This window comes from Epargyreus clarus, unplaced genomic scaffold (genome assembly GCF_041222505.1).
Source record: "Epargyreus clarus isolate Ecla_fem2 unplaced genomic scaffold, WU_Ecla_fem_2.2 ptg000017l, whole genome shotgun sequence".
NCBI classification, from domain to species: Eukaryota; Metazoa; Arthropoda; class Insecta; order Lepidoptera; family Hesperiidae; genus Epargyreus; species Epargyreus clarus.
This window is the reverse complement of record NW_027332225.1, coordinates 13,392,636-13,408,167: the sequence shown is the minus strand read 5'-3', so window position 1 is coordinate 13,408,167 and position 15,532 is coordinate 13,392,636. Positions and strand designations below refer to the sequence as shown.

The following is a 15,532-nucleotide window of genomic DNA, read 5'->3' as shown; positions in this document are numbered from 1 at the left end:
TGAGAACTATTAACCCGACTACGCAAGATTGATGATTTTAATCAATTTCAACAAAAGAAGGTGCTGTGTTAGTCCGTTATGTATTTAAGTAAGTTAGTTTGTCGCCGATTTTCTCAATCTACTGAGTATGAATGTCTCATTTATTTTGGCAAGCCCAAACGGCTTCACGGATTTTCGTCATAGGACTCCTCCTAACGTCTCCACGTTAGATTCGTCCTAATTGTGGAAAGGATAATTGTGTGTGATAAAGTGGATAGGCTAAAAAACTGAACTCGAAGTCTACCTGCCTACTTCTTATTATTCAAATGTCTTTTTCAGGACATACATGAAACCAGCAATTAACATCACGGTCTACTGTTAGGAGTCTAAATGGTAAGATTTAGTAATATATTTCCATTTTATTTATTATGTATTTTTGTGTATAATGTTGAAGAAATATTGAAGCAGCAGATGAACATGTAGTTCACCTAATGTCAAGTGGTAGAACCCTTTGTGGTTCGACTCCGGCGTTCCAGCTTGGTCCTCGGGGGTAGCGGCGCATCTGTGGCCGACCTCAGGTAGGAATATCTAATCCTATCTGGGGTTCATTACAGATGTCCATTGGCGGTAGTAGCCACTTACCATCAGGTGGACTGCATGCTCGTCTGCTACTTCTATATTATAACAAAAAAGTAATTACTTATACCTAAGTTTGACCACTAATAACCAAAGTATTACTTTCAAATATTCAACTTTACACAGCTGTTGAGCAAAAATAAGCGTGGCTGTGATATCTCCCCGTGTATTATATTTTAGTCTATGATACTTCCTCTTATACTGCCGTCGAATGTACATTAATTAAGCCATAGCCTCATAATTTATTATTTTTTTATATTTAATGTTCACATATTGAACTTATTTATTTATATTTTATTTATTTATTTATTATGGATACATTAACTTTTACTCCAAATATTTAGTTATTTTAAAATAAAAAGATATATCTCACTTCATTGTATATCCTTATTCATAATTAATTTCATTATCATTTAATTTAAAATTTATATTATTATTTCAAAATATTCTAAATAATCTTAATATTAATATTCTAAATATCATAATTATAACATTCCAGGCAAGATGGCGGCTTCAATTTTAGATCTACAACGGTCTCCAAAGTAGTGAACGTAATTTATCGTGAGTTGATACTAGATATTATGCTCATTACTTTGGATATCTTGTACGAATTTACAACATGTACGAGTGTACGACTATTTAAAGAAGAGACAAGAATGAACGAGGTAAATGTAGAAGAAAGAACGATGCAGTTATTGGTAAGTATATAAGAATACATAATTTATTTAAATTTTATTTTAGGTTAAAAAAAATTGTTTTAGGAATAGTTTTGTTAGTTTAAGTGCAAATTTTGCTTAAAGGTTAATAAGATTCTATCTATGAATATAATATGCAACATGCTGAGTAATATACATAAGAATAAGATTTGTTTTTTTATTAATTTTACTTACAAATCGTTAAATACAACTTAATTTATATCTATTATTAAAATTTGAATGATTGTAAAGGTTTATGTTTTATTAGCCGATATTTATTTTACTCGTAGAAATAAATTAATATGAGTATAAAAAAATCATTACCTTTGGGTATTTTTTTACTTTTGTACGTTTACAACTAACGAAAGTAGTTCGAATTTTCTTAGCTGTCTAGGAGGTTTCTGCTACTCGCCGCTAGATGGCACAACTATTCATTTGTCAATTTTAATAACCATGTAAATAGGTTATTAAAATTTGATTTTTTTTATTTGTTTATCAATATCGCGAACAATGTGTGCTGTCACTTATGTTTTAAAATTTTCAAATCAATTAGATTATTTATGGGGACATTGACTCTATGTTATTTTAATTAATTTGTAGGTTATTAATATTTAATATTTTTTCCCCATAATAAATCTATCAAAATAAATAATTGACAATTTAAAAACTCAATATCCCCACAAAATTGAGATATTTAAATTCTTTCTAATGCCTTACTGGGTTTTAAACCAGGAACACTCTACGTTTTAGTGGCATGAAGAACATATTTAAGTTTAGCAAAGATAGATAAAAGTTCAGTAATCATTATATTAATTAACAATGCTTACATGACATTACATTAATGCTTTTAGAATTTTTTTGACAAAAGTTATTTCAAATGTCAATAAGTTATTGTAATATAATGCCATTATTTTACAAAGATATACATTGACAACCCTTATATCTCCAATCTCTCTAATCTTTTCTAAATAAAGAAGATATTTTAAAGATGAACTTACCAATAATCCAACCAGCAGTACCAATGCGATGACGCCAATCGTGCTAACAGCGATCGCAACAGCCGCTCCCGAACCAGCCTCGTCCGCCAACACTCGTGACGACGACTCCGTGGTCAAATCAGTCGCGTAGTCATCTTCCGTAGTCCTCTCATCTGTCGTTGTATCCATCTCTTCTCTACTAGTTGTTATCTCTACTACTTTTGCACTTATTTCTGTAGGTTCTTCAGTTACCGCTGTGGTCATTGGTGTCGTGAAAGTTACAGTGGTGGTTTCTGGTTGTGTCACTAACTTTGTGGTCGGTGCTGGTGTTGCTTTAGAAACTTGTGTTGTAGGCTGTATGATCTCATTGCTGCTACTGTTTTCTTCGGAATTAGTATCAGTGTCATGCGCTTGTGGTATATTACTCTCTGTAATAACCGGTTCTGTTTGTGTTGGAGTACTTTCTGTTGTTGTAACTATAGTCTTCTCCTTCTTAGGTGTTATTACTTCAGTTGTCTCAGCTTCCACAGTTGTGGTTGGTGCTTCATTCACCGTAGTAGTCTCTATTATTGTTGTAGATTCCTTAACTTCTGTTGTTGTAGGTACCGGAGGTGGTAAGGTACTTAAGCTCTCTGTAGCAGTATCAACTGTAAGTGTAGTTTCATTTATGTCGTGGTCTTGTACTGTAACTTTTTGTGTCTCGTTCTCAACGATTTGTGAAGATACTTCTATTTGTTCCGTAGTATCCACCACTAATGTTGTAGACTCTTCAATAGTGTTGGTTGTTGTTGCGTATTTTGGTCTGTAAGTTGTAATAGGAATGTCTTCATTAGTTGTAGTTTTTGTTTTTGTTGGTATAACTGGATGCCATACTGTAGTAGGTTCTGTTTCTGTCATTTCAGTTATTTCTTCAGTCGGGACATAAGAAAATCTAATTGTAGTTATCTCATAGTCGGGTTTTGTAGGAGTATGGGAGATCTTTTCCGTGACAGTTTCGTGCTTCTCTTCGTACGTTCCAGCAGTTTCGTCCTTGGGCGTTGTTAGTCCCGCAGGCAGTTTTGTGATCGATTCGAAACCAGTTGACTTTGTTGCATCAACTGGAGGAATTGTTTCCACTTTGGTAGATTCCATCGTTTCTTCCGTTGTCGTTTCAGCGAGTTCTACCGACGCGGGTACCCAAGATGGCTTAGCTTCCTTAGTACTAGATGTTTCTGTCGTTTCTGCAGAATTTGTTTTAGTGGTATCAATAGTACTAGCAGGTTGTGGACTGCTTTGTAAAGATATATTACTTTCAGCTGGGAGTGTTTCAGATTTAGATTCAGAGGACTTTGGTTCAGATACTTCATTTGAGTTAGGTGAAGTTGAAACAAACAGTGGCTTCCAAGGTTGATTTTCTTCGAGATTGGTAGTATTTTTGGGCAATATTTCGTTATTAATAATTCCAAGCGTCGTAGTTATTGGACTTGCAGTTGTTGCTTTTGTGTCTGAAAATTAAACAATTATTACATTAGAATTGTTGAAATACTGTTAATAACAATAATATTGTTAAACAACTTACAAGACAGCTATAATAAGTATAATAAATTAAAAAAAGATCTTACCAACAACTTCGCCAATGTTATTTAATTCATTATCTTCAACACTCTTCTGTGTTGAACTAGTAGAGTTGGCTACGGGGCTGGGCATCGACGGAGGACTACGAAGACTTGCGAGTGCCCAGGCCAACGTAGGCGGAATCTCCATGTCGCTTACGCCTGTTTCTACCTCCGATGATGTTACAGTCGATGTTGAGAATTTTGTAGAGCCCCTCTTCCACAGTGTAGGGATTGTATTATCAGATATGGAAGGCGAGTGAACAACTTTCTTAAATCCGTTATCATCACTATGCAGAACAGGATCAATGTCTGATGGTAAAGTTGTCAATACTGTTCTTGTTGGCAATCTCGGTTTCATAGTAGACGAAAGTTTATCTTTAATATTAAAATGCTCAGAATATATAGTAGTTGGATATGTTGATCGAGTGTAGGATCCTCTAGTTATATTCTTCCTAGGTGCCATCCAGATGGGTTTTATTTTTGGCGTAGTATGGTGGAATCTTCGAGTCATCGGTCGGATGCCTTGGTTATTAATAGATACTTGATCGGCTTGTATAGTTACACTGTTAGGTGAATCTTTGGATCCGGTGAGATTAAGGCGCTTGGAATAATTCCTGCTTCTGCTAAAAGTACTGGAATAAATTTTGGTTCTACCATTGTCGGTTGAAGATATAGTATTTTGGGTTGAATAAGGTATGGGACTGATAGAATTAAATATGGACGGAATTATACTAACTGGTAAAATGTTAGTTGAGACCGTGGAATACGCATCTGACATTGCATCAGGAACCATAGGACTGGTTGGAATTTCAATTATTGTTGGTAGAGTTGCCTTCAAAGACGGTAGTTCATCTTTAGGTGTGGTAGGTGCCGTTTCCGAAGGCAGAGTATCGTTATCACAATCGTCTTCGTTGGTATGACTTATGTTGTATGTTTCGGTGGATAAAACAGACATCTCGTAATAAATACTTGTACCGTGTACATCAGATAGCTCCTTGTTAGCTGTCCCGGCTTCATCATTATCTACTAATCGTATCTCTTTGGTATTTTTTATTATAACAGTTGATTTATTAGTCGGGATACCATTACTCAATGTTTCTAATCCTACATTTTCCCTAACAATTTTGTGCACATTAGTCATATTCGGTGGTTGGGTTTTAGCTTTAATAGTATCTAAGTTATTTAAAATGCTCGAAGATATTTCTTGAAATTTCTTATCAAAGAAGTCGTTTTTCGGAGTGGTTAATTCGCTTTCGAAGTCAAAGAAACTTTCTGATTTGTAAGGTTCGTCTTTAGAATTGTACGTGTCTTCTGGAAAGAAACTAGAAAAACTTCCAAATGAAGGCGTACTGTAGTCCTGTTTTAATTTTTTATCTGAACCACGCTTATTTTTCTTCTTATTACTAAAGTCATCATCGTCACTGTTGAAATTGGGTATCGTGAAAAAGTCGTCAAACGAAGTGTATTTGTCGTACGAGCTCCTTTCATCCTCTTCTTCATCATCGTAATCTTCTTCGCTTTCGATTTTGGTGTCGGTAGGTAATGACGGGGTTGTACTAGACACTACGGTTGGCATTTTAGTTTTCTTGTAGGTTCTCATACTATCAATAATTTGAGCTGGTTTCTTGACTTCAGGGGTTGGAGTGACTATAATGATATTGGATGCCTCGGTAGACATTGTGACCCTTCGCAAAGCACTTTCTGTACTAGTCTTTGCAAGAGGATTGAACTTAACCCTTCCTCTGTCCTTATATTTAGCATTCTTCTCTGTATGTTCTTCTGAGGCAGAGTCTTTAGGGCGTAGCTCGTTAAGGGCTACGTCGGGTAGTTTAGATTTATTCCTAGTGGTCCAAGTACCGTTAGTTCTAACAAACCTGGAACTTCTTTCATCTTTGATCGTTGTTGAACTCGTTTCGAGCGGTAACGCGTGACCGCTTACGGATGTGCTGATTAACAGTAGTAAATGTACTACTAATGCTGCACCTGGAATATTAATACAATATGTAAATTACTAAGGTCATACAAACACAAATTAAAAAAAAATGTATTTCGGAATATGTCTCTTTGGTAGTCTCATACCATCTAGAGCTAGCTAGAGCTAGAGCTAGTTAGAGCTAGAGGTAGCTCTCATCTAGAGCTACTAAAATAATATTAATAACGAAGTTGCACAAAAAAGTAAATACTTAATCAAAAAAAAATGTACATGACATAAAGTCATTGGCGGGCACTTTTTAAGCAACTTTATACACATAATTTAATATATATACATAATTCTAGTACAGATGTAAACCTAGTTCTGTTTATTTCCCCGACAAAATTGGAATTAACCTTTATGAAATTTATGAAAACATATAAATAAAGATTAATTTTCATAGGAAGACCTTTCAATTGTTATTACTAATTAATTAATATTGGAAGATTGTAATGTATATGATATTACCTAAACATATTCTCACTGGTGATTCCATGATCATTTCATTTTGCTGGTTAGCAATGTATCAACAGCAAAGCCCCATCGTGTGCCCTCTCACTGCTCGTCCTGAAAGGAGGAAACATTTGTTCTACAATTAATAATTAATTAAACTTTCATCAAACATCTTGATTATAAACTAATTCCTCTATATAAACGCAAAGGCAAAACGAATCACTACCTTTTACCTTTTGTTTAAATGTTTTTTTGCTTGTCTGACTTTTGATGACTTTTGACTTTTTTATAAGTTTTGGAGTAATCATTAAAAATATCTCCAATGTTCAGTATTTATTGTGGTCGAATTTAGACCACTTGGTGAAAATATAACTTTGACTCTTGAGAAATTAGGGTTGACTATAGATGTCCACGGCAGTAGCCACTTACCATCAGGTGGACTAAATACTCGATTATTATAAAAAATAGAATTAATTACTGATGAGGTGTAATGTATACGTATCGTGCAAGAAAACCATAAGCCCCATTCTGCACAAGTCATAAAATCATGTCATTGCATAAAATAATTACTGTGGGAATCTCGCTCGCGATGTACTAGTAGCATATGGGAAAATGATGTAACAGTTGGATAATACTCGTGTCTGATGAGTGCTATGTCGCTTAGGTAAGGGAGATGAAAGTGTTGCCAGGTAAAGGAATTCTCCCCAAATATAGACAAAAATAGGAATTACTAGAAACTACTTCAAGAAATTAATTTTCTTTGGGACATTTTTTTTATACATAAAAAAATATATAGTTCCTTAAGTTCTAATCTTGTATCTCGTTTATTATATAGATTTAAACACACAACGTTTTTGTTCTTCACAAAACATAATCTTCATACTTATTTTGATTTTGAAAACTGGAAATGTAAAAGAGCGTTAAAAAAACCAAAAAATAGGTAACTCGCGATATTTTCTTTTCAAACAACAGGAATAATGAAATAGTTAACACCAAAAAATCATACCTCTCGTACTTGCATTAAGTTCAAATATTTCAAAATTCAATATAAATGCAGGGGTACTCAATCACTGGGGTCCATTACAGGAGCAATTTGCGGTTCTTTGCTGTATAATGACGCGGCCTATGCATCAAAGGTCCATTTTGAGCAAAAACACCAGTTCCTACATTACCGCAGATGGATTTTGCAAAAAAGGAGTGTTCCCATGAATTTATCTAGCGATAATCTATGCATCCCTGGTGTCCACGGCTACTAGAAAGTCCAGTTGATAGTTTAGTTTTTGTTGGAACATGTCGTCGTGTCTGTCATAATGTTGTTTTATAATAGAATAGCAGATGGGAAATCAATAAGACTAAGGGGACTAAGTTCCATGCTTAAAAGCAAACACAGCAGCTCAAACTCCGCAAGTATGAGAAATGGGCAAGGCGGATCATTAAGGGTAAACACTGCTGCTATAAGACGGAATTAGGGTTGTTCTAAGAATTCTACCACCTATAATTGTTAGCGAAATAAGTTTACTGATTGCACATAATAAATAACCCAATATTTCTTTCTGTTGTTCCACACCATCATTAAAGTACAATAAGTACTGACCCAAATATTAGGTAATTTGACCAAATGGGCAAAACTACATCGTAGGTTCACTCAAAATTACTTCTCGAACTGTCGTAGATCGAATCAAAAAGTTCAGTGGGTCAAAGCATATATCACCACTACACCTATTTCTGCCTAATATTAGCAGTGTTAAAAACTACAATGTTCACATTGAAGGGTGTTTTAAGGTCCACTGGGTAACCAACAAAGCAACTGATCCTAAGTCCGACCTCAGATAGTACCTTAATCTTATCTGAGATTGATTACAGATTACAGATGTCACAGATGTCGGTGGTAGAGTAGGCGCTTACCATCAGACAGACTGCATTGCTCATTTGGTATATAAATATAAATAAAAATAAAAAATTGTTGCTTATGGGGTTAAAACGTGGTCAGGTTTCCTGTACTGAGTACATCGCGTACTACTGGGTGTCCTGCTATATAAAAATGTGGTAACCGAAACAATCGATTTAGTCCTTAGAAGTAATAACGTATCTGTGGACTACTGACAGAGTTTCCCACATAAAATGTATGCTGGCAAATATATTATAGCAATTAATCATATGCGCGTCAGTATAAAGTTTTACTTAACGACTAGTAATCTTATACACTGCCTAATACGAAAATCTCTATCTTTAATGACGCCTATCTAGGTTGCAACCTGTTTAATATCTATCATTAACAATAATTATATCCTCTATTGCACGCGCGAATTCTCAATTTGAAAGGTTAGCACGAAACTATTGTGTTTGTGAAATATTATATAGCTATCTATGTTTTCATCTTCTCAACAAAAGAAACAACTTACATTAGCACAGTATATAGTTGTAGAAGTATGTTCACGGGACTCCTTTATATTATAATGTAATTGAACTAAGCTAGTAAGGAAAAGATATTTTAAATGTAACCCCAAAGGGGCTAAGCACGGTATGAAAATATGTTATAGATAAATATCATTAATTTATAAATTACATCTCTATTTTGTCGGTAAGTATCACCGCATCTTGTTAGCATTGCTAACCACAATATTGAGAAGTATATGTATTACTATTGTACTTAGAACGGGTTTCCACCAGGTTATTCCACCGAACAGTTTTTCCTCCTCGATTCCTCAGTTCAGAAAATAATTAGTAAAAAGAATAATAACCAAAAAAAAATATTGAAACAACAAAAAAGAAAAGCTCCTTCCACAACTTTTACCATACACCTATGTAGATGACATTTCAAAATAATTAATCAGACATTAGTTACGATTGCAATTGCATTTAGAACTGGTTTATATAAAACTGTTATACAATCGCCGTGTGCAATGGTCTTTTATAATCTTTAATAGCAAGAAATTTGAACCAAATCGAAAGTAAATTTATCGGTACATATTTTAAGATATCCGTCGAAATATAATACACCAATCTTATCATTGGTACAATGTGGTAACAGCGGGACATTAGTTTGAAAGCCAAACAAAGATTGAATGCTTCGTGGTAATCTTTCGTGCACATTTCAATGTATTTCCCTACAAACTGTGTTACACTGCGCTATTACTTAAATATACGTGTCAATTTTCGCCCAATTTCATGGGAGGTTAATTTCGGCGTACAATAGGAGCAATGAAACGCGTACGATTTTAATTGTCGCTGTACAAATAAATCGGAGTTGGGACACGTCGGGCAGATCGTGACAGAATGCGCTTGCGCTCCGTTTTACTGCATCTGTAGTGATGGGGCAATGGTACAATTCACAGTAGATATTTCATACAAAAAATTAAAACTTTAGTAGAAATTCGTTTAATTATGTTTTGACGTTAAGCTTGTACAACTTTAAAAAATTATGAAAAGGAAACATTGCAAAGAATATAAAAGATTTTTTATAAATCCCATGTCATTATTGTTTATTGAATGAATCATGGTACATTACTTAATTTTAAGTATGTCACAGAAATATACATTCACATACTTCATTTTAGCTTTATGACTTTTAGTTTGTGAATTTTAGTTTTATACTACTTGTTACGTCTAATTTTGTAAATTTACTTAACTAAAGAAAAAATCTACAATTAATATTTCAACGTATGGCTGCAGTGTCAAAACGAATAATTGAATTACGAAAATCAATGAATATTTTATCCGTCCATAAAACCATCATATAAATCAAAGCAGAGTGGATCAATAAATTTGTTTAAAAAATAATAATTAAGTAAAAAACCGATAAAATTAAGTACATGATCGATGTACTAATACAATTGGGTACATCTCTAGTATCAATGAAATTACATCAACATAGCGCACGCCGCTCGAATCCCAACCAGCGGCTTACGTTCACTACATTGTGTACATTCGGAGAAATATGTATACATTTGAATAGAATTGAATATCACAAAAGGATATTAAAATGGCTTCTATAAAGGGCTGCCGTAAAGTTAAACTGCAATCTCTAAGCCTTTGTCGAAATCAAACCTGTTTTTAAACTAAGAAGTCAATAGCTTTTGAAGCTTTATTATTTTTATTCAGAAATCATAATTTACAGTTGTTTGTGTTGAGTTAATATCGAAATACGTTGCGACATTTATAAACATCGCAAGAAAAATCATTTAACAGTCGTTTATTTTTACATATTTTTTGTACGAATTGAATAAATACAATTTTCACCTCAGTTATTACATTTATTAAAGACACACCCATTTTAACACAATTTTATTTTCCACAATTATTAATGTTAAAAGAAAATATCACATTATTAAAGTGAGTAAATTTTATTAGGTATTTATTAATTCTAACTTGCACAAAATTAAATGCACAATTTAAATTGTAAACAATTTAAAGAAATTAAAATCGAACGTAATTTCAATTAATTTCAATTGTAAACAATTTAATCAAATTAAAATCGAACGTAATTTCAATTAATTGAAATTAAATATAAATTGAATTAAAACAATCGCTGTGAAAAGTAACTGGTAAACTTTTAAAGCCAATATTCTTAATTGATTTACCGATAAACGAGCGTGACGAGAGTAATCATTGGTAAAAGAAATATTTTTCACTGTAACATCGATTTTATCTCCACGCAACGGAGACATCTTGGTCAGTAAAAAGTAAGTGGTAAAATAATTACACAAAAAGGCATTCGCTACAGGTATTTAAATCTAATTAGACATGAGAGACGCAATTTTAAATTTAATACGAAAGAAATACGAAAAGTAAAACCAATTCGTATAAGGTTATTTAAAAAAATATTTGTATCAATTTTACCTACATATTTATATTAACGGGTATAGCTTTCGCGAATAACTGCTAAATAAGAAAAAAAAGCAAATTAATTGGTTAACAGACTGCCTAATTCACTATGCTGTTTAACCAATTGTTTAACAATATCTTCGTTTTGTTTTCGTTTGCAAGGTTTCAGATTTAAAAACGCTGTACAGATGCCACTGTTTTGCAACTCTTGCACAATAAATATTTTTAAAGTCTGATCAAAAATAGATTGACCCTTGACGGCGCAAACATAAGTTTTTATGTGAGCATGCAGTCGACCTGATGATAAGTGGCGACTGCCACCCATGGCATCTGTAATCAACCCCAGATAGAATATTACATCGGCCACAGATGTGCCGCTACCCCTGAGGACTAAGCTGGAACGCCTCGGAAAAGTATGTCTCCCTTACACACATCAAACCATAACACATCAGCGCTTAACACCGCTGTTATTAGGTAGAAATAGGTGTGGCGGTGATGCCGTCTGGGTCGAACCACAAAGAGCTCTACCACCTTCCGAATGTACAATGTACATGTAATTGTATAGTATATTTATAAACACAATCCCAACGCAGTCCCTGTCAGTATTCAACACACGTACACGGCATTATACTTGCCCTTTCTTAGTAACCATTATCTAACCCGTGCCCTTACATGGGTACAACAATTTAATGTGTTGTGAAACGCTTCAAGGTTTGAAATCGTATTATTTGTCCAAAAAGATGTAGTTAATCTAAGAATCAACCTGAATATTTCTGTCATCTACTCATAAAAATAAAAAAGTATAAGTAAATAAAAATATCGAATAGATTACCTTTCAATATACATAGTCCGTCCATGAAAATAAATAAATTTTCACGCCCATGTTAAGAGTTTTATATTTCTATAAGCATAAAAGATTTTTATGTAACAAGCGATAAAAAAGGATTTTGGAAATTTAAAAAAAAAATCAATAAACAATGTTAAAAGCTTCTAGCAATACATGTAATTTCAATAGTCTTCTAGATTGGAGCTAGGGTTCCTAAATTTTGCGCCTATACAAATTTAACACAGGGGTTTATATTTTACGCGACAGCGGAGGTTTAATGTTTTTAAGCGTGTTTTTGTATGTATGTATGCATGTATGCATGTCGTATTCTTTGGCACGCCCTATAGTCCACAGGACTTAGCGTATTTAGACATTTGAGGTATCGTTAGATCGGTTTAAATTCTGAGGGTGACATGGACTTACCTACTTACCTACTTTGATTATTAATTGTGACACAGCTTGCTAAGAAATGGATTTGTCAATTTTGTTGTACCAGACGCAATATTCGTCACTAGGTCAACGGTTCTCGTTTTCCTCGACAGTACGTATTTGTACTCCACACACGAACAAACATGCCCTTACACAAAGCTGTAATGTGTTGCAAAACTATTATCAATTGCCGTCAAGGCTGTAGAAATCTTGTCTACATCTTCTATTTGCGTTACTTTGACGAGGAAGTTAGAACTTTAGAAGTGAAATGTTTATTTTATAATACAGATTTTGTTATTAAAGGTTCTGTGAGGTTCAAACTCGGTACCTGCAGAACGTAACGATAAAAGAGATTTAAAATAATAAAAAATTGAAATTACTTTACTTAGTTATATGATTTGAAAAACTATGGGTGATTTAATAATTAGTCAAGTGCGAATGAAACTCCCTCACGGAGGATTCCGTACCAAATTTTCATTGTTATACATTTTTAGTATATATTATCTATTTCGGATCAAGATATAGAGCCCTGTAACAGATGGACAGACAGCGGAGGTTTAGTAATAGGGTTCCATTTTTACTCTTTCGCTACGAAACCCTAAAAATGACATGAAATTTTATATATATTTTGATATTTTTCAACTAAATATGCAGCTATTTTGACACTATTAACTCGAAAACGGTACTCGCATTGCACATGCATGCTAGCATGGTACCAAGACCTAAGCAGGTAGGATAATAATGCGTTGCGGCGCCACCTCGCGGCATTATGTATGTTGTAAACAGATTATGTGATTAACATAACCACTCGCCTCGGCGTGGGAAACTGATTCCTATACCTATTTACTCTTACAGCACAGATGTTGAAGTGCATTACAAGATGTTATATAGATTTTTATTTAAAAAAATCAAGACGTTAACTAATACTCATTATGTTTTTGTAAGATTACCACGTAAGAAGATACCACGAACATAAAAATAGGTATAGCTTAGGTTAGGTTAGTTTACCTACTTCCACATTTGCTGCTTCATTTTCATAAAAAGACAACCATCCTCATAACAAGAAAAATCTAAATTTATAATTTGTCTGCCTGAAGATTGAACTCTAAGCTCGTCACAAATTGTCATTTGTCTGAAACTCATCTTATAACTACGATACTTTCAAATTTTTTTACGTACTTTATCTAATACGGCCATAATCGGCAAAGTAAAACATAGCCCTTCTCATAATAAGAGGAAACCTGTACTTAGCCTACTAAAGTTGAAAATAATGTAAATCAACATCTTACTCCATATTTACATAGGTCCAAAATTACGTCAAACTTTAAATCAACTCTTAAAGAAATATCGCAAACAAAATATCTTTTAAAAATAAACTAAATCAACGCTTAATAAACTAAATGAAATCGGAGAGGTAAAGGCCACAAAAACTAAAAGCGCCGTAAATTACAAAGCCTTTAATTTAAAAAAAATGGTGTCAATATTTTTTATTAGCAACACTTCAACAGTATTGCACTTCCTAATTATTGACGAAATATTATAACAAACCTCATTATTGCTGAAATAGATAGATTTTCAGCTGAAATTTTCTTGCTTCAGTGGCACTGCACTTTTTGTCTCATTAAAAGTAACGACATCATTAGATATGAAGCGTCTTGAAAATAACAATTTATTTGCGCAGAACGAGTGTAGTATTTGTAATGATGACGGGTGAAGAAATAAATTGGGTTTTCGTAGTATCGTCGTCAACCGATTGATGTTCCACTGCTGGGCACGAGTCTCCTCTCAGTCAGGTACTTAACACACCTTTAAGAACTTTTTCAAAGAATTTGGGCGTGAAGTCCTCAAATATCATTACTGAGAAGATAACTATTCAAAAATCTTATTGCTCATGACGTATTCGTAGTCCATGCCACAGACCTGTCAGTATCTAACATTACAGGTCTTTGGTCCATGCTCATGTTTTAGACCTACTAAGAAATTATAAATGTCAGTTTATGAGAGCGAACTACAATTAACAGAACGCTCGTCTCAACGAGGCGTTCCAGCGTAGTCGAGGGACCTTAGGGCAATGAGCGCAGTTACGGTAAGTTACGGCAGCGAAGATCCACGTTCATGCTCTGCTAACTCCAAAACGCGAATCATTTTCACTTTTGTTTATAGCCAGGGGAAAGCAGACATTGTAACAGTCATCTTTATTTATACTTATGTTTAATGTAATTGCCAAATTACGAGTACTACACATTTTTATAACTAAAGTTGTAATAAGTGTGCGCATCTTGTCTGTAATTTTACAAGTAGAGACAAATTAATCTTTTTTACTTTTCATTATAGAAGTAACAAGTATGCCTACCTGATGTGCTATGTTATTCAGGCTACCTGATGTGTTGTTATTCAGATTTTGGTTGAGGATTAGTTCTCAAATCAAATGCAATGTGAAACGTACCTCGATGTGTTTCGTCATCATCTTAGCACTGATTTGAAATATTTTTAGATGCACTTACAGCACAATCTCTGCACGGCACGGCCCTACAACGGTAGTCTTTGCTCATCAGGGGTAATCACTTAACAATTACAATTACAATTACTCTAGTAAGAAGACACAACGAAACACACAATAGTTTACACATAAACTTCTTTAATGCCTCAAGTTTAAATACCACAGAAACAAATAAATAACCGAAAACTACACTTAATGTCGAGCCAAAAAAGAGAACTATATCCAACAGTGGTCTAATGTCAACTGAAGAAGTTATAAAGAGTAACTAAAAACTAAATAAAGTACAACATGATCATAGTTGTCGATCAGACGTCAATCACAATGTTTCCAATGATTCAACAGACACGCAATTGTGGGCGGAACCATCTCAGGTTACCGTGTCTGGAGTCCGGACTTTTGGTGACGCTGATAAACTTGCATCATTGTACCACCCTACATAATACGAGTACTTATGTCTGCCCAATGACAGCAGTGTCAAGCGACGGTACATTTTGAAGGGTATGATAACGGACCTAGATGTTCCTACTTAGTTTTCAACAGTCCTCAACAGATGCTTTGCCACCCCAGCAACTCTGGCAATGCATCTGTGATCTGGAGGGTTACTACCATCTCTTAAAACAATATTATTTTAATCATATATTGAAAT

At 34.0% G+C, this 15,532-nt stretch overlaps 1 protein-coding gene across 2 annotated transcripts in view; it reads right to left on the bottom strand.

Moving 5' to 3' along the window:
- LOC140749123 (uncharacterized) overlaps positions 1 to 15,532 on the bottom strand; it is a 78,947-nt gene that overhangs the window by 13,452 nt on the left and 49,963 nt on the right. For both annotated transcript variants that reach the window (XM_073082148.1, XM_073082149.1), the window contains 3 exons: positions 6,323 to 6,421; positions 3,889 to 5,865; positions 2,309 to 3,771 (listed from right to left, as the gene is read on the bottom strand). In XM_073082148.1, coding sequence (XP_072938249.1) covers positions 2,309 to 3,771; positions 3,889 to 5,865; positions 6,323 to 6,356 — 3,474 coding nt within the window. In that variant the 5' untranslated portion in view covers positions 6,357 to 6,421. The remainder of the gene's footprint in view (positions 1 to 2,308; positions 3,772 to 3,888; positions 5,866 to 6,322; positions 6,422 to 15,532) is intronic.